The sequence below is a fragment of the Mustela putorius genome, unplaced genomic scaffold (assembly GCF_011764305.1).
Source record: "Mustela putorius furo isolate JIRA1106 unplaced genomic scaffold, ASM1176430v1.1 tig00000081_pilon_pilon_pilon, whole genome shotgun sequence".
NCBI lineage: Eukaryota > Metazoa > Chordata > Mammalia > Carnivora > Mustelidae > Mustela > Mustela putorius.
Genome location: NW_025421272.1, coordinates 1,481,787 through 1,507,893, shown reverse-complemented (window position 1 = coordinate 1,507,893; position 26,107 = coordinate 1,481,787). Strand labels below are relative to the sequence as shown.

At 41.5% G+C, this 26,107-nt stretch overlaps 1 protein-coding gene across 11 annotated transcripts in view; it reads left to right on the top strand.

Annotated features, from left to right (window-relative positions):
• Window positions 1-710: 710 nt before the first annotated feature.
• PRR14L (proline rich 14 like) overlaps window positions 711-26,107 on the top strand; it is a 60,968-nt gene continuing 35,571 nt past the window's right edge. For 2 of the 11 annotated variants that reach the window (XM_045067402.1, XM_045067490.1), the window contains exons 1-4: window positions 713-918; window positions 2,658-2,780; window positions 9,125-9,650; window positions 24,294-24,366. In XM_045067402.1, coding sequence (XP_044923337.1) covers window positions 9,177-9,650; window positions 24,294-24,366 — 547 coding nt within the window. In that variant the 5' untranslated portion in view covers window positions 713-918; window positions 2,658-2,780; window positions 9,125-9,176. Of the gene's footprint in view, window positions 919-2,657; window positions 2,781-9,124; window positions 9,651-24,293; window positions 24,367-26,107 lie in introns of those variants that run through there. The other 9 variants (XM_045067524.1, XM_045067432.1, XM_045067425.1 and 6 more) reach the window with 9 other exon arrangements.

Sequence of the window (26,107 nt, the reverse complement as noted above, 5' to 3'; positions counted from 1 at the left end):
AACAAGCATGGGAAGGGACAAATGATGAATGAATCAATAAATAGTTGCAACGTGGCAATTTCTTTTTTTTTTTTTTTTTTTTTTTTAAAGATTTTATTTATTTATTTGTCAGAGAGAGAGCGAGTGAGAGCGAGCACAGGCAGACAGAGTGGAAGGCAGAGGCAGAGGGAGAAGCAGGCTCCCTGCGGAGCAAGGAGCCTGATGTGGGACTCGATCCCAGGACGCCGGGATCATGACCTGAGCCGAAGGCAGCTGCTTAACCAACTGAGCCACCCAGGCGTCCCGCAACGTGGCAATTTCAACCAGTCTTTAAGCCTTGAAGAAGTTAAAACAAGATGTCCTGCAGGACTGGAGGCCGAGGTGCCCTTTAGATTTAGTGTTCAATGTGATTGGAAGGAGCAGGGGACTGACGTGACCTAACACACTGATTCGAGTTATAAAAAGATCTCCTGGGCTGCCAGTGAGAGTCCCCTAGAATTGCAGCCATTCGGGCCAGGAAAACAGTGGACTAGGCCAGGGTAGCAGCAGGGGAGACAATAGGCCCTAAGGTTTAATAGGAGCTGAGGCAAAGGTGCTTTCCCCTTTAAGAATCCTGGGCGCAGGGGCGGGGCAGAAGGCTGCTAGGGCCGGCCCATGGCCGAGACTGGACGCGGGAAGAGCCGCCCCTAGGATTGCGCGCGCGGCATGCGGGGGCGGGACTTGGGTGAGCCCGCATGGCTGGCTCGGGTCCCGGATGAGGAAGTGCGGGGTGGGGGGTGGTGAGGAGGAAGAAAACCATAGAGACGAAGAGGCGGTGGCGGCTGGAGCGCCCCCGGGCTCTCTCGGCTCGGTAGGCTCAGGTAGCTTTGGCGGCGGCGGGGCTGCGGCTGCAAAGGCCGGCCTGGCGGGGCGAGCGCGGGCCGCGGAGCAGGCCTCAGGGTAAGAGGCCGGGGGCGGGAAGGCTTCGGGCGCAGCCGCCCCGCCCCTCTCCATCCCGAGGGGACCCTTTACCGGGCGTTGCAGGCTGAGGGGGAGCCCGGGCTCCCCTCCCTCTTGGGGTGTCGACGGGAACGGAGGCTGCTCTGCGGGCGGCGGAACGACCTGGGGAGAGGGAGGAGACCCCGCGTCGCGAGGGGGAAACGGCTTTTCGAGTCATGGCTCCGACGGGGGAGAGATATTCCTCTTCCACCTCGATACGGCGGGGGACCCCCAACTTCTCGAGGAGGGCGACGCCCCTTGTTGTGGGCGTCCGCTCTTCCCCAGTTCCTGTGCGTTTGTCAGCCATGCGACACTCGCTCCCGGGGTGCGAGAGGGCGATTCTAAACTTATTTCAATAGGAGCAGTAGTAGGTAACCCCTCAACAAGACCTTTTCCCCCGATTTGGTCAGCGCTCTCGATGAAGAGCGAGATTCAACTTGCCTAAAAGTGTTGGGGAGGGGGGTGTCTTCCTTCCCTGTAAAAGAGAGACTTACCTTCTTTCTTTTATTTTTCACCTTTAACCCTAGAGGTTAACTCCAGAGGAAGACCCTGAATTTACTTTGTGGTATTAGAAGTCAGTCTCTTCCCCCCTCCCCCAATAACGTCCCCAGAGTGAGGCTCTCTTCTCTTTCCGCAAGTCTCTTGGTGTGCAATGAGCTCCTTTCCCTTGCACAGTTAAGAGCATGGCGTCTGGAATGTGGTAGTTTCAAGTCTGTCTCCCATTTTCCATCTTCGTGACCTTGCTTAGTTGTTCAACCTTCCTGAGTCTCAATTAGCCCATCTCTAATTTGGGTCCTCTTTGTAGAAAGCATGGTCTTCAGGGCTAAGGGAGAATTTGTGTAAGTGTTTAGGACATAACAAGCTTTTGGTAGACTGTTGCTGTCATTGTTACTAAATTTGCTGCTACTGTTATTGTTGTTTTTAAAGAAAGAAAACTAATATCTTCATAGAGACCCAGATTTTTCCATGCATGCCTCCTCCCGTCCCCACCCCCACATCACAGGTGTTCAGTCCATCCTTTCTCACTGGAAAGGAGACTTTTCCCCATCCTGGGGTGGAGAAAGAGGCATTTCTACTCCCTTTAGATTCTTCCATGCTCCCCAGATTAACAAAGAGGGCCTCAGAATAATCAAGAGAAAAGACTTTGTTTTTGGAAACAGGTCTGTACTCCAAGAGGGAGGGAGGACAGATACTAAAAGCCAGCTTTCCCTTTGTCCACAGAAGCTATCACTTCCTGACTGGTTAGAGATGTCCTCACCCACTCCCCCTACCTGCTGTAGTGATTTACACACCTCCCCCTCCTCAAAGAGGGAGTTCCAACTTCTTTTTTCTTTCTCTCCCAAGGAAAATAAGACTCTACCTTTGAGAGGAGGAGTCTTTCCTGCAGTGTATTTAGAGTGGCACAGATGGTTTCCTTCTCCTCATCCTTTGAAAAAGAAACAAAAATATTTTATGCAGAAAGCCTTTTGTCAGAAATCAGGAGCATTTTCGCTGTTTCACTCCCCATGTGGAGACAGAGGGATCCTTTTTCTGCATGCTAATAAAGGAAGGAAAAGGGAAACAGTGCTTGATGCTTTTGAGATTTCCTGCACACTCCCATGTTGAAGAGCTGGGCCCTGTTTAGTGTACAGACTTCACTACCCTACTTTATGTTTGTCTAGAGATCTTGCTAAAAGATTCTTCTTTCTCTGTCCCTCAAGAAGAGGCCCCTTCTACGAATGCCCTCATGGAGGCATTGGCTACAGTGTCCGAATCTTGGAAAAGAAAGCCCCTTTCTCAAGGTGAAAGGAATGTTGTGAACTTCTGAGGGCCTGATCGATATTGTGAGTATTGTCCCTTGACATAAGTGTGGCAGCGCCCAGTGTTAACTGTTCTCATTTTGAGCAGCCCTTTTGCATTGGAATTAAAGGGAGGGGAGACCTTCAGACTGGGGATTATTGGGCACATGGTTTTCTGTTCCGCTTTTTTCTTTGTTTGATTCTTTTTTCTACGTTTTACTTACTGCTGTAAACTTTGTACTCCCAGAACTTTTGTTTTAGGGAGTGTTTGAACTACTAAACTACTAAACCACTTTGTCAGGTTTTTTATATTATAAAATGTATTCTAATGAGATTGAGAGCTGCAGTGTTAATCTTTCACTGGTAGTTTATTTTCTTTTTTTCACGTTTTTGTTATTTGGTAGGATAGGAATTAATGTTGCCACTAAGAAAAAACTTTGTGTGTGTAAACCTTGAGTGCCACAGTGGGGCTTAGTTGGAATTCTATCACCATTATTGATATCTATAGATGTACTTTGAAAAACAAAGAGAAATAGAAAAGTTATCATTTAGAGTCATGGAATTCTTACGGGTGGCAGGACCCTTTGAGGTTACTTTGTTTAACTTGTTCATTTTACATGTGAAAAACATGGAAGAAAAGTTAAGTGACATTCAAGACCATACAGGCAGCAGGATAGGGACCCTGTTTGGAGACCAGCAACTAGACTGCTTCCCAGCATTGCTGTTGCAGTTGACATGGAAAGGTTTTGAGATGATTGTTCTCAGTTCAAAAGAATTTCTTCCATTATTGGGATAACTTTACTGCATACTCCTATAAATATGGGTCTTTTTTCAGGGCTAAGTCCATTCCCTAAGCAGTCTAATTCTAATTTGTGTCATGGTAAAGATGAGAAGCCAGTAACAGCTGTTAAGAGTTTGTCAATCTATTATTTATTTTTTGCTTATACCTCAAACTAGATAATTACCCAGTGTGCTAACCCAGTAGGTTGGTTACAAGTCATTAGTAAGGATTAAGCTATAAATCCCTGCCTTCATTTTATGAGCATGTGTAACTCACTGTTTTCAAGTTTACTTAACACTTTGATGTAAAAATTTTTATGGTTGAGGCAGAGAGCTGACATTTGGAAAGATAACTGATAAAAATAAAGGGATAATACACTTACCAGTTATTCTTTTTTTTATTATTATTTTTTTTGGGGGGGGTGCCTGGGTGGCTCAGTGGATTAAAGCCTTTGCCTCTGGCTTAGGTCATGATCCCAGGGTCCTGGGATCGAGCCCCTCATTGGGCTCTCTGCTCAGCAGGGAGCCTGCTTCCCTCCCTCTCTCTCTGCCTGCCTCTCTGCCTACTTGTGATCTCTATCAAATAAATAAATAAAATTTTAAAAAATATTTAAAAGAATAAAAGAAAAAATATATTTTTTTAAATTTATTTGAGAGAGAGAGAGAGACACAGGCAGGGGGAGTTGGAGAGGGAGAAGCAGGCTTCCCACCTAGCAGAAAGCCCAATGCGGGACTTGATCCCAGGACCCAGGGATCATGAACTGAGCAGATGCTAAACAACTGAGCCACCCAGGCGTCCCACTTACCAGTTATTCTTTTTTTTTTTTTTTTTAATTTCTTTTCAGCATAACAGTATTCATTGTTTTTAACCACACCCAGTGCTCCATACAATCATGCCCTCCTTAATACCCACCACCTGGCTCCCCCAACCTCCCAGCCCCCACCCCTTCAAAACCCCCAGGTTGTTTTTCAGAATCCATAGTCTCTCATGGTTCACCTCCACTTCCAGTTTCCCTCAACTCCCTTCTCCTCTCCATCTCCCCATGTCCTCCATGTTATTTGTTATGCTCCACAGATAAGTGAAACCATATACCAGTTATTCTTTATTCCTGTTTGGATCTTGGGAAACAGTGTTTAAAATGTTTTAACAAAAGTAGTACATACTTACTGTTAAAAAAAAAAGTAAACATATAAGTTGTTGGTGATCTTCTCACCTAGGGTAATACTGTTAATATTAATTATATTCTTTCAGACAGTTTTCTTATGTGTATATTTTACCATAATAAAAGAGTTTTGATGTTTAGTTTGATCAGCTATCCCAGGCAACCTCCTTTGTAGAGTTGTTTCTCTACACCATCATCTTTAATTGTTCCAGTGTAATTAGAAATTTAGTTTTAAAGAATTTGAATGTCTTCTTAAAATTTTTTTCTGTTTCTACAGTCTGTGGCATTTTCAATATTTGATGGTACAAGCTAGTGAGCTGAGAATAATTTTAATCTGCTACTCTAGGCTTACATCTAAATATTACTTCAACTCCGAGGGTTCCAGCTGAGAGACTCCCCTGTCCTGGGTGACTCAACTGCAGATACTCTTCAGAAACTCAAGGACCCAGGATAGGGCAAGGAGAAAAGGAGAGAAGTCTATTTTGCTTCAACAGCCAATGTGCTTAGGTGATTTACAGATTGAAAATTCTTAGAATTGTATCTTTTCCAAACAGAAAATTCAAGAAGTGATAGATAGCTTTGTGGTGTTTGGCTTTTGTAAATTGGAGGTTATTTGGGAGTGACCAAAGCTTTAAAATTCTGTTTTGGCAAATGCCAGTTTATATCATAGAAGCATGTACAAGAAACATAACAGCTCTGTTTTCCTTGATGAATATTTTGAACCATTCTATGTGATTATCAATATTGCCTCTTCATGATACAGATCTGTTAGTAAATGTGTATTTGTGTATGATCCTGTGTTTGAAACAAATCTTGAATTAGGACCATGGGGATGGAAAGGAGTGGGATTTGTTAGAGAAACCATGGGAGTTGAGTTTGTGGACTACAAGTGCTAATGGAGCAACAGGTGGAAGGTCAGATACAGTTGTGTCTGGGTTCAAGTCTGACCTCTAGAATAGTGGGGGTGTTGTTACTCAGAGAGGCAATGGATTAAAAAAATAAGTATGTAAGTTTACTGAGAACATCTTACTTACCTTCATTTCTGGTTGTTGTTTGTATGTAGTGAGACCCAATTATTTATTGGGTTGAGTGGGTTCTATCTTGGAAATGTTAAGTTTGGGAGAGGTACCATCCTTATAAGTGAAACATAGGTCAGGAATTTGAGAAGACATGGGAGCTGGGGATAGGTGTTTTGTTTTTGTTTTAAATCAGCTTTCAGATATAATTTGCATATCATACAATTCAGCAGTTTAAACTGTACAATTTAGTGGTTTTTAGCATAGTCACAGAGTTGTGTAACCATCACCACAATCAATTTTATTTTTTTATTATTATTTTTTTTACCACAATCAATTTTAGAACATTTTTATGCCCCCCCAAAAAACTATTAGCAGTCACTCCCAGTTTTTCGAGCCCTCACTAAGGAACTGTTAATTCACTTTCTAACTCCACAGATTTGCTGACTCTGGATATTTTATATATATGAGATCTTATATGGTTCTTTTTGACTGGTGTATTTTATTTACTGTAATGTCTTCAAGGTTCATCCATATTCTATCACAAATCAGTATTCACTTCCTTCTCACAGCCAAGTGATATTCCATTGTATGGGTGTACCACATTGCTTATCCATTAATCAGTTGTTGTACATAAAAGCTGTTTCCACTTTCTGGCTATTGTGAATAGCGCTGCTGTGAACATTTGTGTACTAGTTTTTGTGCATGCGTACTTAGGAGTGGAACGTTTGGCTCATATGGTTACCTGTACTTAAAGGGAGAGTTTTCAGTCATCTACATAGCAGAAAGGCTGCAAAAAAGGTGAGGGCATCAAAAAAGTGAAGCCTGGAATGCGAGGCATATCAAGGATTAAACTTTTGAGAACACTCACACCTTAGTGGCAGTAAGAGAGAGGAGCTCTTGAGCACATGGGGGCAAGAGACCCAGGGAGCTGATCTCCATCAACAAATCTGCTCTTCTACAGTATCCTTTCCTGCACTTACTCTGCTGGTCTGTATGTGGTGTGATAACCAAAAACTGGATTGTATCTGTTGTTGGGAAAGGGAAACTGAGCCAAATGAAAATTGAGCACCTCCTCCCTTTTTTGGCATCCAATAGCAATTCTACTTTAGCCGTTAATCCCCCCCCCCCCCGCCTCAGTGGCCTAAAATCTAAAGTGCCTCTAAAAATATCCAGGAGCTAGAGGAGAAAGGGGAAGATTGTAGCTCCAAAAAGGATATGTTTCTGTCAGCACCATTTATTAAAATGTCTCATTTGATTCTCACCGTACTCCTGGACACAACAGTTTATCTCTCCTTGCTGCTTTTTTGGATTCATTTTTTTTCATCAGCCCTCTTGTGTTCTCTGAACTTAATGGACCAGCAGTCTGATTTCCTATAATTTCTAGTATTTAAATTAGTAGTGTCATGTCTTAACTTTTGGGGAGAAGTCCTTCAAAACAATAAGGACACCCAGTGGATGAAAGCATAGGAACGTGAGTAAGTAAATTTATCTACCACAGGTTGGAAAACCAGAAAGGCAGAATGGTGCAAAATGAAAGGATCTGTCTTTGGTCCCGACTCATCCCTCAGCTTCAGTCTTTTTTTTTTTTTTTTTTTTTTTAAAGATTTTATTTATTTATTTGTCAGAGATAGAGCACGAGCGAAAGCAAGCACAGGCAGACAGAGTGGAAGGCAGAGTCAGAGGGAGAAGCAGGCTCCCCGTGGAGCAAGGAGCCCGATGTGGGACTCAATCCCAGGACGCTGGGATCATGACCTGAGCCGAAGGCAGCTGCTTAACCAACTGAGCCACCCAGGCGTCCCTCTCAGCTTCAGTCTTGATAGCTCAGGTCAATGGATGGGATCTTCTGTGGAAAGAGGAAAGATTTTAAACCCAGGAATATCCAAGGGGTAGGTGCTTCTTGACGGGGAGGCAGAGCAAGTGCCTTTTGTATAAGTAACATGTGTGGGCTTCCCAAGAAAATCAGGGCAGGAATAGAGACAGTGTCCAAGGAAATTGAGTTGTAAAGATTTACATGGTGTATTGGAGAGTCCTTCCTGCTCAGAAATCTGAATGTGGTCAATTGAGAGAGAGGAGGTGAGACAACTTAGTAGTCAAAACAGTTTGGTAGCCAACAATGGATTTTGCTTGTATGTAATGTGTTTATTTTGGGAAGAGATGGATGTTAGAAAGTGGTAGGAGTAGAAATCTGCTGGCTTTCTGAAATACCCTTTCCTGTGTGCATTTTGGCCAAAGGGATTTGCCATCAGTAGCCTCAGGTAAATCCTTGTTATGAACTCAGTTGCCAGAGATTTCTCACGTTTTCTCTTCCTTTGTTTAGATTAGGGAAAGCATCAAGAATGAAAGCATGTAGTATCTTACTTGGTTAGCCAGTTTCCACCTTGGTCAGGTCGAAGTAAATTTTGTTGTGGAAACTGCCCATATTTGGTAGACTAAAATGAAAAAGTTACCAATCAGGAAACCTTAGGTCCAAGTGTACCATTCCCTAGCTGTGTGCGTTTGTGTGTGTGTGTGTAACTTTAGTAATTTAGTTTTATGAATTACACAAATATACGTATTTTGGCAAATAACTCTTGTTTCCACTCTCCAGTGCAAAAGGTGAAACATTTCCAACACTGTGGAAGCCTCTTGTATCTTCCCATCTCTCCTCAGATAACCCTATAATATTTTAGGCAGGTCACTTTTACCTCTTCAATGTGATGTTAGGATCTATAATGGGATGGTGATAGCTGCTCTACTTTGCTCATAGGGTTGTGAGAATCGAATTAGTTGTGCCTGTGAAGGCACTTGGAAAATTTCAAGATGCTGAATGGAAGTCAGAGAGGACTTTGCTAAAGTTCTGGTTTAGTAGTGTCTTGTGCCAGAGTGTTTGGTAAGCAATAAAGGAATGGAATTCTGTTGTCTATAAACTTTTCTTTACAGAGAATTATTCTTGAGGAAAAGTCAGTATATTAAATTCCTCAGAATCTCTCGGTATATGTTCATTCAGCAAGTATTTCCTGAGTACCTTCTATGTGCCAAGCACTTCTCCCAGGCAGTGGGGATCCTGCAATGAACACAACAGGCAAGGTTCATGCCCTGAAAACAGGTAGAAAATTATCTTTATCTTCTAACTTACATCATTTCTATCCTTGGATGCTTAAAACATGTCTTATTCTCATCCATATTGCTGTCCCTCGCTCACCCACAATTGATAATTGTTCATAAGGCAGTATTTCAGTTGAGATTAGACAGGTGTCTATTAAAGGTGTAAGCTATTTATTTTTCCACTAATTCACAGTCTTTTTAAGGAAGATGTTTTGGTGCCAGATGTTGTCAGCATTTGAGGTGGATTTTTTTTTGTCCTTATTTTAGCCACTTTTTAGCTGAAACAGCTTTCTTCTACCCTGCAAGCTTTTAAACTTTTATCCCTTCCTTTGATTTGTGTCAGGGTGAACCGTTTGATGTAAAAGACTTGACTCCATAATCTTCCATCTGCCCTAATGCTGTCATCCGGAGTAGAGACTCAGCCAGTTCCACTTGATTCCTCCATGTCTGCCGTGGTACAGGAATTATACTCTGAACTCCCTGTGAGTGTCTCCAAAGAGCTTCATGCTGACCCTGAGCCAAGTGTGATTCCAGATGTAAAACCCGGAGCCTCAAGCTCTCTTATAAGTCAGAGTAGGGCAGTGCCCTTGGAGCTGCAGAGGACTCATGCGGAAAGTTGTTGTGAAGAAACTTCTGGCACCTTGGATCATGGGGGTGAACCTGGGCGGTGTGGGCTGGTGGACTCCACAGCAGGAGGTTCTGTGGCTTCTGGGATCTTGGATAGGGAAGAGAAAATCAAGAGCATGGAGCTAAAGGTCTTCAGAGATCAAGGGGACCAGGCGGAAATTTTAAGAGACCCCTGTGAGGGAGCAAAGGAAGACCCACATCAACATTCCACAGCTGCTGAAGAAAAGATCAGCTTAAGTCAGGTAAGACATGAGATCTCAATTCAGATGAGTGTGAATGACAGCTTTCCAGAGTAACACTTCACATGGTAAAGTACAGATGCTGACAGGTAGCTTATGATTTGCTCTTGAAATATTTCCAAAAAGTTGAGTTTGATGTTAACTTTCTTTTAATGATTTTTTTAAAAACATCTGTGTCGCATCAGACACTTAAAGAGAGAAAGTGCTTATCTGATGAAAAAGTGTCACTTCTCTGAAGCAGCTACCGTATGTGGAATGTTGAGTCTTATGGTAGTCGGATACTTGTGCATCTGGTTTTAAGAAATGATGGGTACTCATTCCTTAAGTTTTGGTAGCATCATAAGTAGGATGGAGGGACATGTCACAGAAATCTCTGAGAAACTCTGTTGACCCAGGTCGGGCTTCATAGGATGAATACCCTAGAGCAGTCTCCTTATTTCAGGAGCCAGTCCTTAGCTCTGCAGGTCCAGACACTTAACTTTTGTTTTTTAGTATATCAGAGATTATTATCTCCAAAGGACTGACCCATGCTAACCCATTTCATGAGAGACTAAAGTATAAATCAGAAAGCCAGTTCTTTAATTTGCGTGAAAAGTGGAATTATAACTTGGTAGGAATGGTCACACTGGCTGGTCAGTATGTCTTCTTCTTGTAGGCAAGTCTACATGGGAAATCAAATCTCTCTTTGTAATGTGAAATTAGAGTAATAAGGTTCAGGTAGGTAAAACTAATGATTAGTAAGCTGTGATAGCCTGAGGAACCCAGACTCCTAAAGGAATATATCTGCCAAGTACACTAGAAAACTAACTTTCTCTGGGTGATGCCTCAGACCAGGGTTCAACAAACTTTTTTCTGTATAGGGCCATGTAGTAAATATTTTAGACTTTGTAGGCCATAGGGTCTCTGTCAAAATTATTCAGCTGTGCCCTTGTAGCATAAAAGCAGGCATAGACAATACATAAATGAATGAGTGTGGCAAAATATATCAGTAAACCTTTTTTTTTTTTTTAAGATTTTATTTATTTATTTGACAGAGAGAGATCACAAGCAGGCAGAGAGGCAGGCAGAGAGAGAGAGAGAGGGAAGCAGGCTCCCTGCCGAGCAGAGAGCCTGATGTGGGACTTGATCCCAGGACCCCGAGATCATGACCTGAGCCAGAGGCAGCGGCTTAACCCACTGAGCCACCCAGGCGCCCCTCAGTAAACCTTTTTTTACAAACAGGTGCTGGCCCGTAGGGTATAGTTTGTCAGCCCCCACCCTAAACCTACAAATAAATTCATACTGCCTGGGCTTTCTGGGCTAAGTTCCATTTCCCATCTTATAGATCTGTCATTTGTTTACACAGGTTACAGGGCAAAATTGATTGTTAATAGTCTCCGTACATTGACCATAGTTAGGAATAGCTTTAGATAACAACAATTAAATAATGTATCTGATTTTATGTTATGATAAGCTACCTTTAAAAATATAAGTGAGGTAACAGATTCAGGATCTGAAAGTTTCTTAACTTCTTGATATGGTGGGCTCAGTCTAACAATATGAAATTTTTCTGTAATTTGGTGACGTTTTCATGTGGTATTTGGTATAAAATAAAAGTACATATGCATAAATTATGAAGTACGTAATGAATAAGTACATACACTCACATATATATGCCTCCCAACCTAAGATCTAGAAAATTATTGTCCCTTTCTTCCTCCCAGCTCTACCAGAGATAAATACTATTTTGAATTGTGTAAAGCAAAATTAAATTTAATAGATATAAATGTGAGACTTTTTTACTTCGTTCCAAAAACTGCGTAAGTGGAAAAAAAGAGAAAAAAGCAGAAATACTTTTGGAAAAACAAAAGACCTATAGGCTTTAGCTACTCAATTAGAATTGGCTTTTTGGGATAGCCATCAAGAAAAGCCAATTTGCTCTTAAATGTCCATGAACAGAAGTGTTAGTTGTTAGTTGTTAGTGTTAGTTGAACTGAGAACTAGCAATTATAGTCTGTTGTGTGTTGGTTAATCTATAGTTAGAATATCACACTCACAGTCCCCTCTTCCCACTCCAGCACTCAGATGAGCTCAAGATGCCCCTGGAGTGAGAAGGACAGAGGGAAAGCAAAGAATGTGTCAGTGTTGGGGTCACTGGCCAAACTGGATCCTGTCCTCTCCCCATGCTGAGCCTGGTGTCACATGTATCATGTGTAGGAAGAATATAGAAAACCAGAAACGCATTCATGATAAAGAGTTCACACTAATGACAAAACCTGAAAATAGGGGCACCTGGGTGGCTCAGTGGGTTAAAGCCTCTGCCTTCGGTTCAGGTCATGATCCCAGAGTCCTGGGATCGAGCCCCGCATTGGGCTCTCTGCTCAGCAGGGAGCCTGCTTCTTCCTCTCTCTCTGCCTGCTTCTCTGCCTACTTGTGATCTCTCTCTGTCAAATAAATAAATAAAATCTTAAAAAAAAAAATAAAAGAATTTGCAAAGCTGGGACGCCTGGGTGGCTGAGTTGGTTGAGCAGCTGCCTTCGGCTCAGGTCGTGATCCCGGCGTCCTGGGATCGAGTCCCACGTCGGGCTCCTTGCTCTGCAGGGAGCCTGCTTCTCCCTCTGCCTCTGCCTGCCTCTCTCTCTGCCTGCGCTCACTCTCTCTGACAAATAAATAAATTTTAAAAAATCTTTAAAAAAAAAAAGGAATTTGCAAAGCTGTCAAGTAGAAATGGTTCTGTTGGGCACAGTTAGGCTCTGTAGAAGACAGTGGTAGCTCATTCTTAGGTCACAGGACCCTTTGAAAATCTGAATGAATGCTGCATATCTTTCATTAAAGTAGACTACTGTTTCAGAAGGTTTGCAGAGCCCAGACATCTTTGACATCAAGATTTCTTTTTTTTTTTTAATATATTTTATTTATTTATTTGACAGAGAGCACAAGTAGGTGGAGAGGCAGGCAGAGAGAGAGGAGGAAGCAGGCTCCCTGCTGAGCAGAGAGCCCGATTCGGGGCTCTATCCCAGGACGCTGGGATCATGACCTGAGCCGAAAGCAGAAAGGCCTTAACCCACTGAGCCACCCAGGCGCCGCAAGATAATTCTTGCTAGATTGGCAAAACACCACAAACAGACAAAACACAACTGATGAATTAGGAAAACATTTTGCGGTATATATCACAGATAAGGATTTATCTCTCTAATATATAAAGAACTCTCTCTTTTTTAAAAAATATTTTATATGAGAGAGTGCATAAGCAAGAGGCGGGGCAGGAGAGAAGAATATGCAGGCTCCCTGCTGAGCATGGAGCCCATAGTAGGGCTCCATCCCAGGTCCTACTATCATGACCTGAGCCAAAGGCAGATTTTTAACTGACTGAGCCACCCAGGCATCCCATAAAGAACTCTCTTTTTTTTTTTTTTTAGATTTTATTTATTTGACAGAGAGAAATCACAAGTAGACGGAGAGGCAGGCAGAGAGAGAGGGAAGCAGGCTCCCCGCTGAGCAGAGAACCTGATGCAGAACTCGATCCCAGGACCCTGGGATCATGTCCTGAGCCGAAGGCAGCGGCTTAACCCACTGAGCCACCCAGGCGCCCCAGAACTCTCTTTTTTTTTAAAGTATTTTATTTATTTGACAGACAGAAATCACAAGCAGGCAGAGAGAGTAGGAAGCAGGCTTCCCCTGAGCAGAGAGCCTGAGATGGGGCTCAATCCCAGGATCCCGAGATCATGACCTGAGCCGACGGCAGAGGCTTTAACCCACTGAGCCACCCAGGGGCCCTTAAAGATTTTTTTAAGTTGAGGTTCAATCAAGAGTCATGCTCTACTGACCAAGCCAACTAGGCACCCCACTACTATATAAAGAACTCTTAGATTGAGGAATGGAAAACCCAATAGAGAAATGAAGGAAAGACTTGAATAGATGATTAGTGTGTGTGTGTGTGTGTTCGTGTGTGTGTTCTTAAACACGTGAAGAGATGGTCGACCTCAGTTATAATTAGAGACATGTAATTTTAAATGGTTGAAATACCACTTTTTTACCTGTAAGACTGGAGAAAATGAAAAATGATGGCAACATGTTGTTTGGCAAGGCTATGGGAAAGTGTTCTCACCCGTTGCTGGTGGGAATGCATACTGATACAACCTTTCAGCAAAGGCATTTGGCTGCACCTAACTAGAAAGCACATACTCTGACCTGTTGACCTAGCACTCTCATTTCTAGGAATTTACCCTGAATATACACTCCCAAATTATGGAAATACATATACCCAAAGTTACTATTTGCAGCATTGCAAAATGTTAGAAGCAACCTAAATGTCCACATATAGGACAAAGTTTGATTAAACCATAGTATGTATATGGTACATTTATACATGGAGCACTATGCATCTATAATAAAGAATCAAGGAGGATCTCCGTGTACTGATAGGGATTTCCAGAAGTACCGTGGCTCCCCAAGACCACCTCCAGGTTTCAGTATTCACTGGAACTCACAGGACTCAGTATACGGTCATATTTGTAGCTAAGTTTAATTATAACAAAGAATATTAGCCAGTCAGCAAAGGGGGGGAAGCATGGTACAAAGTCCAGAAGATATCAGGTGGTAGCTTCCAAGAGTCCTCTCCCGCTGTAGTCACACACACACAAACACATATACACAGCCTTCTCCAGGAACAAACTGTGACAACACATGTGTAATGTTTACCATGGAAACGTTTTTAGAGCCCAGGGTTTTTACTGGGGCTGGTCATGTGGGCATCCTCTGGCTGGCACATACCAAAATTCCAGACTTCCAGAAGGAAAGCAGATGTTCAGCATAAACCCCATTGTCATATAGGTGCACCGAGCCACTCTTCCCACTAGGGAATGTTGGAAACTCTCCCCAAATCTAAGTTCCCAGATGAGCCAAGGCCACCCTTGCAAGCAAGGCCTTTCTAAGGATAACAGGCCTACTATGTTAACTCTCTTCTGCAAACTAGGATATACTGGTAAAGGAAAAGAGCAAAGGGCAAGTAAATAATTGTTTGTATCCTCGCTTTCATTCAAGAAATAAGGGGAGATGAGTACGTACAGGTATCTACTGGTTTGTATAAAACACACACATGTACATGCAGGAAGAATAAAGTAGAAATGATTGGGTTTGGCTACTTAAAAGAAGCCAGTGGGAGCAGGGTAGAGAGTGTAGGAATAGGACAGAAGGAACAAGAGGAAGTGACACTTCTCTGAGTACATCTTTTTGTATAATTTTGAGTCTGTTCTTAAAAAATAACTAATTAGGGTGCCTGGGTGGCTCAGTGGATTAAGCCGCTGCCTTCAGCTCAGGTCATGATCTCAGGGTCCTGGGATCGAGTCCCGCATCGGGCTCTCTGCTCAGCAGGGAGCCTGCTTCCTCCTCTCTCTCTCTGCCTGCCTCTCTGCCTACTTGTGATCTCTCTCTGTCAAATAAATAAATAAATTCTTAAAAAAAAATTTAAAAAAAAAACTAATTAGACAACCTGGGTGTGAGGGGAACCCAGAATTGAATAAAAACTCTTAACAAATAACTCTTAACTGTATTACCCACATTAAGGGAGGTGGATGAAAAAGAAAAGTAACCCGAGTACCTTTGGGAAACAGTATTTTAACTGTACTTTTAAATCTAAATCCAATAAGGCCTTTTTTTTTTTTTCCTAAGAGTGAGAGAACAAGCAGGCGGGCATGTGGGGAGGGCGGGCAGAGCTAAAGGGAGAGAGAATCTTAAGCAGGCTTCATGGGGCGCCTGGGTGGCTCAGTGGGTTAAGCCACTGCCTTCAGCTCAGGTCATGATCAGGGTCCTGGGATCGAGCCCCGCATCGGGCTCCTTGCTCAGCGGGGAGCCGGCTTCTCTCTCTGCCTCTGCCTGCCTCTCTGCCTGCTTGTGATCTCTCTCTCTCTCTCTCTGTCAAATAAATAAATAAAACTTTAAAAAAAATTTATTTTTTATTAAGCATGCTTCATGCCCAGCGCAGAGCCCAATTTGGGGCTCAATGACCTGAGATCATGACCTGAGACAAATTCAGGAGTCCGACACTTAACCAATTGAGTCACCAAGTAGCCCTCATTTTAGTAATTTGTTTTTCACACGGGTGAGGCTTAGCAGTTCCTGAACTGCTATAGTTATGTTCAGGGATTGAGCAAATAGGTAAATATTGTGAATAATGAGAGTGAACCAGGTTTCTCACTAACAAAATGAAATTATAGATGGGGGTGGGTTGAGGGCTAGAATGAATCCTATGGTGTGAAACTAGAATTGGAGCTATCAGTATGAACTTCCGGTTTTTAATATATGTAGATAGATAAAGAAATGTACTTATATATATGGGTATGTGAGGTAGGATCTAGATCTAGTGACACCTCATAGCAGTGAGCACCCAGTTCTTGGTTCCTAAGTAACATTTTCCAATTAAAGGAACCAGGACTTTTTGGGGAAATGTTTTAGAGGCTGGCACAGGGGAAAATACAAGATGAGCTAAGAACGATTTATGGTTAATTGCTTAGAAAATTAGGAGACATAACAGAAGGACCCAGGAGCCAACTTGAAAGAACTCCCAGTGGCTAAGACTGGGACAATTTGAGCTTAAATAATGATGATAATGAATTATAACCCAGAGAATAAAGCAAGTATCATGAGCCCATGTTGATATAAAATAATTGAATAAATAACTTGGAAAAGGAAAGCTCTTAAAGAATTCTAATTCGTAAATACAAAAGGAATCATGGAAATAAATCTCCATTGGGCAACCATCACAGTAATAGTCATCTCAAGCAAGAATCCTCAATGGGTAGTGGCTAGAAGTTTAAATGAGAAACAAGTATTTACATTGTCTCCAGATACCTCCCCCATAAGATACTTAGTAATTTTATAGTAACAGAATCATTACAAGGTATACAAAGGAGAAAATAATCACAGTGGAGAAACCTGACAGACACCACCTGAACCAAGTGTTGGAAGTTTGGCTCCAGAGGTTTGAGAACACCCCCCTCCAAAGCTATGTTCCTCTTGAGAGAATCCACCAAGAACCAGCATCACTTCTGTGAGATTCCTGCCTCCAAAATAGATAACCAGAATCTACTGATGAAACATCAAACCCAAATCAAGGGACTTTCTTTTCAAATTTGTCAAAGTCACAAAGATGAATATCTAAAGAACTATCTCAGTTTAAGGGAGAACTTAAGGAGACATGATAACTAAAGGTATCATGAGAGCCTGGATTGGATCCAGGTCCTGAAAAAGGACTTGGGAAGCCATTAATAAGATTTGAGTAAATTCTGTAAATATTATAATAATAGTAGTTTACTGGCCTTAATAACTGTATGGTGGTTATGTGTAAGATAGTAGCATTAAGGAAAGCTGGATGAAGATTACAGAAAATTTTTTGAACAGTATTTGCCAACTTTTTAAATTTTTTTTACACATCTGAGGGAAAATACCTCTGAATTATTAAAAAAACATTTAACATTTTTAAATATAATAATAGTAAAAACAACCAAAAAAAATAACTCTTCTTGTTTAAAGGAAACAGAATTTAAATCAATAGAAAAGGTACTTTTTCACATCTAGGCCAGTTTAGAAATAGGTTATGTTGTGTGGGGAAGTCCTGTTTATGAAGAGACAGAATGACTGAATGTCAGGAATATAGCAGAGGGGATCTAGTTTGGACAGGCAACCTGAGAGCTGTTCTTTTCCCATCCCAAGGGTCTGTGATTTATTTCTAATAGCCTTCAGCAGCATTCCACAAAGTTCTTTTCCTTCGGCTGTTCTTCATCTCATACCAGCAAAGAGGCCCAGCTGGGCACTGCCACAGGTTTGTAGCACAGTGAATACTCAAAGATTACCTCTTACCCACTGCTCTCTCTTCCCTTTGGACCAAAATCCATCACGACGGGAAAAGTAGTGGCTTCAGCCACCTAGGCTTCCAGGGCATACATTGTATAAATCAAATGAATTTAACAGTCCAGTTTGCTTGGTGAACTTCCCAGTTCAAGGAGAAGGACAGCACTCATTTTTATAATTAGAAGTTTGCACTGGTTTTAATTCACTTGTTTAATTCATTGACTTGTTTAATCGCATTTAAAGTTGTTACAGGTTTTTGTTGTTAAAAGAAAAAACAATATGTTATTTTATGAAGTGGGATATTTTTAAATGTTGGTGTTAACTTTTTTTTGCCTTTTTTAAATTGTGATAAATGCACATAACATAAAATTTACCATTTTAATCATTTGTGCATGTACAGTTCAGTGGCATTAAGCACATTAACACTGTTATATAAACATCAACACCATCCATCTCCAGAACTGTTTTCATCTTCCCAAGCTGGAACTCTACCCATTAAATGCTAACTCCCCATTAGACTCTCCCTTCAATCCTGGCTACCATCATTCTCCTTTCTGTCTATGAATCTGTCTACTCTAGGGACCTCATCTAAGTGGAATTATACATCCTTTGTCCTTCTGTGACTGCACTTAACATTTTTTTTTTTAAGATCCACTTAAAAAAATTAAAATATTCTAACCATGAAATACTTCAGTCATTCAAATGCTTCAGTCATGTAAAGGGAAACCAACAAAAAATAATTCTTTCCTGACTTAGGATTGTGTCAAAAAGGCATAAAAGCTTACAACTAATAATTTGATGTTTTGATCAGGAAACCACTTTGTTATTGAGGAGGAGAGAAGAAAGACAAAAAGGAAGGAGGGGAAAGTATCAGAACAGACTCAGTGGCAGGGACAGCTGCAAGAGCCAGACTGAATGGTCAAAGAGAGAATTCAGTTCAGAACTCAGTTGTAGGACAAAGGTCAGCAAATCGGGTGCATAGCGAGGATGTGGACAATGTTAGTGTTATTTAAGAGTAGATAGAGATGAGAATGTGATACTCCATGTAGATGATTTTAACCTTGAAAACTCTTTATTCAGTGTGTGGTTGGTCCCTCCGCCCCCAACATATGCTTGTTCTTTGTTTTTCCTGGTGCTTAGATATTAGCTGTAGGGTGTTTAAGGTTTTTTGGTTTTTTGTTGTTGTTTTTTTTTTTAAGATTTTATTTATTTGACAGAGAGAGAGAGAAGGAACACAAGCTGGGGGAGTGGGAGAGGGAGAAGCAGGCTTCCTGTCAAGCAGGGAGCCTGATGCGGGACTGTATCCCAGGATCACGACGCCAGCTGAAGGCAGACGGTTAATGACTGAGCCACCCAGGTGCCCCGGGTGTTTAAGTTTTTATGTATTTTACTTTTTTTTTCCTCTCATAGTGGTTGAGGTGCCTGGGTTGAATATGTTACAAAAGCTTTAGTTCCAGGATATGATACTTCATTTGTGCTCAACACGGACATAGAAAAAAGTTCTGATCATCTGTTATCTGTACACATGAAGAGTCATTATACACTTTTGACAGATATATTTGAAGCTATCTGGACAGGGGACATCAAATAAGGATGCACAATGGCTGTTGATCACTTGAACCATGTTATGCTGTTGGAGAAACTTTTTTTTTTTTAAAGATTTTATTTATATATTTGACAGAGAGATCACAAGCAGGCAGAGAGGCAGGCAGAGAGAGAGGGGGAAGCAGGCTTTCCACTGAGCAGAGAGCCCAATGCGGGGCTTGATCCCAGACCCCCGGGATCATGTCCCAAGCCGAAGGCAGAGTCTTAACCCACTGAGCCATCCAGGCACCCCAAGAAACTTGTTTTTTAATGCCATGTTCATCAGACCCAAACTTGTGCAATTTGTGTGACTTCACTTAAATGAAAGCCCACTGAAGTAAATGCCCATTAAGCTTATTTACATCTTACTCTAAGAGTCTGTGATCCTATGCGAAATTTGCGGTTGAGTGTAGGAGCTTGCTATTTGCTTGAAAGGATATCTTGGTGGAAAGAATTCACTTTTGGTGATTTAAAGGTGGAAAAAGGAGGCAAGAATCAATGAAACAAGATGGAATTGGGAGGGAGACAAACCATAAGTGACTCTTAATCTCACAAAACAAACTGAGGGTTGCTCGGGGGAGGGGGGTTGGGAGAAGGGAGTGGGATTATGGACATTGGGGAGGGTATGTGCTTTGGTGACTGCTGTAAAGTGTGTAAACCTGGTGATTCACAGACCTGTACCCCTGGGGATAAAAATATATGTTTATAAAAAATAATAATAATTTTTTAAAAAAGGTGGAAAAAGTCTGAACTTCATGCTGTTACTAGTAAAGCTGGTGGCCATAACCTGTTCTCCAGGTCTGCCAGGGCACTCTTGTCCCCACAGTGATGGTTTGCCCTCTGATATCTTATGATGTTAAAAGTGACAGAAAATTGCCCTAAGCACAAAGGGCATATTGCTGAGACTAAGATAGAACTTTCTCCTAATTATTAGAAGAGTTCTCAGATAATTATTGGGAGATGGGATTATTATCAAATGCCTCTCCCAGCTAAGGTGATCAGTGCCTTATTTAAAGTCACCAGTTATTTCCCTGAATTGAAATACGTGAAGGAAAATTCCTTTTTAAGCTCAGTAAGGATGATTTACAGTTACTGTTCAACAGCTGTTCCTTTCTAAATATGCAAGAGACAGGAAACTCAAAGATCCACTTAGAGATACAAAAGTTTCTTTTATTTTCAAAGTATTCTTCACTATGAACATAATCATGGCTGTTTCCACAAAGGTTAGGTAGTAGGAAGAATCTCATTTGCTCCATATTGTTGCCCTGTCATTGCACACTTCAGTGTACAGACAGTCCCATCTGAAGATGGTGTGGTCACTGACCATCCTTACTCATCTAGCTCTGCCTTCAGCTCAGGAAGCTCAGGTTTAGAAGAGTTCAGTGGAGTCTGGTTACAAGCGGGGCTCACAGCTCAGAGATAAATTAGGCCCTGAAGAGCTTGTAACTTACCACGTGTAAAAAGCTGAAGAATCTGATTTATATTTATTTTCTTCTTTGAAACATTTGTGTTCTCCTACTCTAAACTAGTCTCACAGGAATGAATCAGAGAATTGCATCCTTTCCAGGACATAACAACTTTTAATGGGAAATAAGATCACAGATGAGCAGTAAGAATGGTTTTTCAAGACCTTTCTAAAATCTGCCACAACTTTGAAGTATCAAAAGTTGATTTTGATTCTAAGCATTTGGCAAGAGCCTGGTATATTGGATATGCAAGGCAAAGAATGTTTACTGTCGATTTGAAAAATGAATTGGTAATGTACTGTGGCAATTCTTACTCTATACAGCTAACAGCATATTATAAGCTATAGCAGAGGGAAGGAACCATGTGAACTTTCATCTTGGAAGTTGATTCATTCAAAACAGATTTTGCAGAATCTAGGTGGAAGAGAAAATGTTTAGACTCCACCTCTAAAAATCCTGAAAGTTAGAACATTTAGCCTATAAAATATTATAGGAAAAGGAATTGATAAATTTCTGCAAGTGTTTATTTTATGACTAGCTGACCGTGATGGGGTTGGGAGAATGACAGGATCATTATGCTCCATGTGTCCTGCTTGCAGGTGGGCTGTTCTGTTCTGTCAGCCGCACTTGAGACCCATACTTTGTAGAGCTCCCATCTGATATGGAGACGACCCACCACTGTGGTGGTGGTTGTTGGGGGTGGGAGGTGTCTCACATCTGACCTCAGCCTCACACTCTGTTTTCTTTTCAACACAGTAAACTTCTTATTATATTTGAGACTTCAAACTTTATAGGGTCTTCTTAACTCAGAACCTTTTAAGAGAAGTCAGCAAGGCAGAGGGAGAGGGGAGTCACTTCCTCTTAGCTTCTGCTTCTCTCCTTCCCTGGTACAAATCATGACAAACCAAGAAGAAGGGGACATGGCTGAAGCATTTGGCTTGGCACTCCACCAGGGTATTTTGAGTCCTCCAGCTGAGAACCTTAGAGCAGCAGGTGGAGCAAAACTAAAATTCCAGGAGCCCCTCCCAGAGCAGGAGTCTGTATGGTTGATTGTACAAGCTTGTTCTTAGTGCTAATAGGTAGGAGTCCTGAGGTTGGAACAGAGCCCTTTCTAACTCCTCATCCCATAATCTTTTACTCCAACATTCTGCCTTTTCTATAAAGTATTAGCCTGAAAAAATAATTCTAAATAGCATCTCATGTCACATCCCAAACATTCAGCCTGAGAACTGGAACAGCAAGAGAAATACCATTTTGGATAAAGAAGCAAATGTAACTACAAATAAAGATGTTTCTGTAACTTCTTATTCTGAAATAATTTTAGACTTACAGAAAAGTTGCACAAATAGTACAAAGAATTCCCATATACCCTTCATGCAAATTCCCTACATGTTAACATTTTTCCACTTTTGCTTTTTTTTTCCCCCCTGAATAATTTGGGAGTATAGTTGCAGACATGATGCCTAAATATTTCAGTGTGTATTTCCTAGCAAAAAAAGACATTGTGATGCATGACCACATGGTACCTTAGTCAAAATCAAGTAGTTAACACTGATCTATGTATTTTTATTTAATCTACAGACTATATTCAAGTTTGGCCAGTTGCACTAATGTCTTTTGAGGCAAAATAAAATGTTTTTTGGGGGGGGGGCGGTCTAGGAAAAACCTAGGATCACTTGTAGCATTCAGTTGGCATGTCTCTTTAACCTCCTATAATGCGTAGCAGTTCCTCAGCCCATGACCTTGACACTTTTGAAGAATACAGGCCATTTATCTTGTTGAATTTCCCTCTATTTGGATTTGTCTGGACTTTTCATGATTAGATTCTGATTATGCATTTTGGCAGCAGGAATCCCACAGAAGTGATGCTGGTTCTTCTTGGTCCATCCTCTTAGGAGGCACATGGCTTTGGGTTGCTTCATTCCTGGGAGGTCAAGTCTATCACTTGGTTCAGGTGGGAGCTGCCAGCTTTCTCCACTGCAGTTACTATTTTCCCTTATGAAATTATTAGTTATCTCATGGAAAGATACTTTGAGGCTATGTAAATATTTGTTTCTGATTCAAACTTTTAGCCACTAGTTTTAACATCCATTGACGATTGTTGGTTGAGATTATTATTACTGTGATGGTCACCCAGTAGTGATTTTCTAATTCCATGATTCCTTTTACAGTAAGTAAGAGCTTTCTCTTCTCCTCCTTTGCAGACAAGTTCAGTCTGGCATCATGCTAGAACTCATATTTTGTCAAACAGGTAGTATTACTGTAAATTATCTGGGAGATACTTGTTTTTAAGTTCATGCCTTGCAAAAGTATTCCACACTAAGAAAATGGAAAAATAGTTCTTCATATGAGATAGTCCATGCTGTCAATTTCAGTGGTGATGTTTTATTTCCGCCTGTCTCCACCAGTTCTTGCCACTGCTTTTATCTTCCCTCTCCGTCCTGGGTTCTGTTTCCACGAGAGAACTTTGCTTAGGATACGGATGGCTTTTGCTAGTTTTTTTTTTTTTTAAGATTTTATTTATTTATTTGACAGACAGAGATCACAAGTAGGCAGAGAAGCAGGCAGAGAAAGATGGGGAAACAGGCTCCCTGCTCAGCAGAGAGCCCAATGTGGGGCTCGATCCCAGGACCCTGAGATCATGACCTGAGCTGAAGGCAGGGGCTTAGGCCACTGAGCTTTTTGCTAGTTTTGAGTTTGTTTGAAGTGCTATAAAAATTACCAAGTTACAGTAATGATACCACTATCCATAGATTTAGATATGTACCATGTCAGTATCTTGCACTTAGCAATTAAATCAGTATGAAAAAAAACTTAAATCTTGGGGTAGGGTAAGAGAGGTGACTCAGAAGGAGAGCTTAACATAAGCAGCGATCTTTGTTCTTTCAGCATCTCCTAGCTGGTAAACTTTCCTTCATGGTGCTTGAAGCCATTTGCTGCCATGACATGCACATTTTGCTGTCACTGACCCCTCCCATTCTTCTGAATTTGTTCTGTAGGAGAAAACTGGTTGTCATTGATGGTGTTCTTCTTTGCATGCTCTTCCTCCAGTGAAGGGAGATGAAAAGAGAAAATAGCCCTTCTAAGAAGTTTGGAAAGAAAATGCATACATGATCTCTAGAGTGGTTGGGGATTGAGATACATCCACTTTGGATATAAATGGATGAAATTAAGGTTACATTGCAGCAATGTGTTTCTTTTTTTTTTTTTTAAAGATTTTATTTATCTATTTGACAGAGAGAGATCACAAGTAAGCCGAGAGGCAGGCGGCCCAGCAATGTGTTTCTTTATTCAGAAAGTATTTAATAGGGTCAGCATTTTAAGCCTCTGTTATTATCCAGACCTTGGGAAACTTGGCTTTTCAAGTTCAAATTCTAGAGAAGAGCAGTTTTTATTGATTTTATTTCTTTAAATTTGAGGTTTTCTGGGGCGCCTGGGTGGCTCAGTGGGTTAAAGCCTCTGCCTTCGGCTCAGGTCATGATCCCAGGGTCCTGGGATCAAGCCCCACATCAGGTTCTCTGCTCAGCAGGGAGCCTGCTTCCTCCTCTCTCTCTGCCTGCCTCTCTGCCTACTTGTGATCTCTGTCTGTCAAATAAATAAATAAAATCTTCAAAAAAAAAAAATTTGAGGTTTCCTTCAGTTGCCAATCTTTGTGACTGCTACCAAAAATTTATGACTGCTAGTCATAAAGAAGTTTCTCAGATGGTAATTTGCATTCATGATCAGGTATCTCTGAATCCTCCCTGACCACTGGATTTTCTTCTTCCAGGAAGACCTCCTGATGCAGTCAAGCAGAGAACGTTTATGCACAGGCCTCCCTGAAGACTATCTAAGAAGCAAAGGTATTTATTTTTCTCCAGTCTTTTCCTTTTTCTACTTATTACACACACTGTTTTAGTTCACGGTTTCTATTTCGCATTGGGAATGCAAGTCCCTGCCTTGCAAGATGGACTTAACTGTAGAAATTCTTGATCTTGTCCACAGACATACTTGAAGACACTTAATATTATTGAGCAGTGCCTGAGGTTTTCTTGTGGTTTTTTGGTTTTTGTTTTAATTTTTTCAACTTTCTTTCTCTTTTTTTTTTTTTTTTAAGATTTTATTTATTTATTCGACAGAGATCACAAGTAGGCAGAGAGGCAGGCAGAGAGAGAGAGGAGGAAGCAGGCTCCCCGCTGAGCAGAGAGCCCGATGCGGGACTCGATCCCAGGACCCTGAGATCATGACCTGAGCCGAAGGCAGCGGCCCAACCCACTGAGCCACCCAGGCGCCCTAATTTTTTCAACTTTCTAAAAAAAGATTTTGTTTATTTATTTGAGAGAGCACACAAGCAGGCATGGGGAAGAGGAAAGACAGAGGGCAAAGCAGATTCCCTTCTGAACAGGGAGCCCAGCATAGAACTGGATTCCAGGACCCTGGGATCATGATCTGAACTGAAGGCAGACACTTAACCAACTGAGCCACCCAGGCACCCGTCTTTTGTTTTTGTTTCTAAGTAAACTCTACCCCCAGTGTGGAGCTTGAACTCATGACCCTGAATTCAAGAGTCACATGCTCTTCCAATTGAGCCAGTTAGCCACCCCAAGCAGAGCCTTAGTTTTGACAATAGTTTGCTTCCCCCTTTTATATAATGAACCCCTATTGATGTGAAATCTTTGATTTTATAAAACTAAACTGCCTGTTCGGAAAGGTTAACATGAATGGGGAGAAATTGACCCAGTCCAGTTCAGCACTATAGAGTGCATCCTGTTTCTGTTCCCCTGGGCAGGGATAGGAGAAAGTGTTCACTCCAGGTCACCTTGAAAACCGTCAAAGCATTTTCATTTCCATTGCTTTGTATTGTTCCTCAAAATAATGAATAGATAGAGGCATCTGAGATACCACCTTTAGATTGATTGATTGAGGAGAAAACAGAGGCCCAAAGAAAGAGTGCTGAGCCAAGATTTTCTCCCCAGGCTGAAAATAATCATATGTAACTTTAGAGAGGACTCTGTGTATGTATTATGCAATTAAAGTTAAAAATACGGAGTAATCAAAACCATAAAAAAAGGAAAATAGAGCAAGTATGTTTAATTATATGAACGTTTTGTTACTGTGATAAAACATCATATTTGACTCTCTGCTTCTTGGCAGCCCAGACAGAAAAGGAAGCACAAATTGTCCTTATGAGAAAGGGCACTTGTCCCAGTTTATCACCCTGCTTCCTGCTGCTGGAGATTTCCTCTGTGGCTCAAAGGCTTGGCTGTCCAGTATAGATTAAAACTCTGAAGATGAGAAATGTCCTTTTGTACGTGTCTCACCCAGTTCCTAGGGCCTTACTTGGGACCATTTTAGCCACCCTTCCACCCCCCACCTCAAATATCTTTTTAGGGGGCTCCAGTATTGCTGTATTGAGTCTTTGGTGTATTTGGTATATTTTCACCCACATACCAAATATACCAAAGACACTTTCACTTAACAACTGAACTGACCTTTAAACAGAATTAGGGGGGTGCCTGACTGGTTTATTTGGTAGCGCATACAAGTCTTGATCTCAGGGTCATGAGTTTGAGCCCCATGTTGGGCATAGAGATTACTTAATGA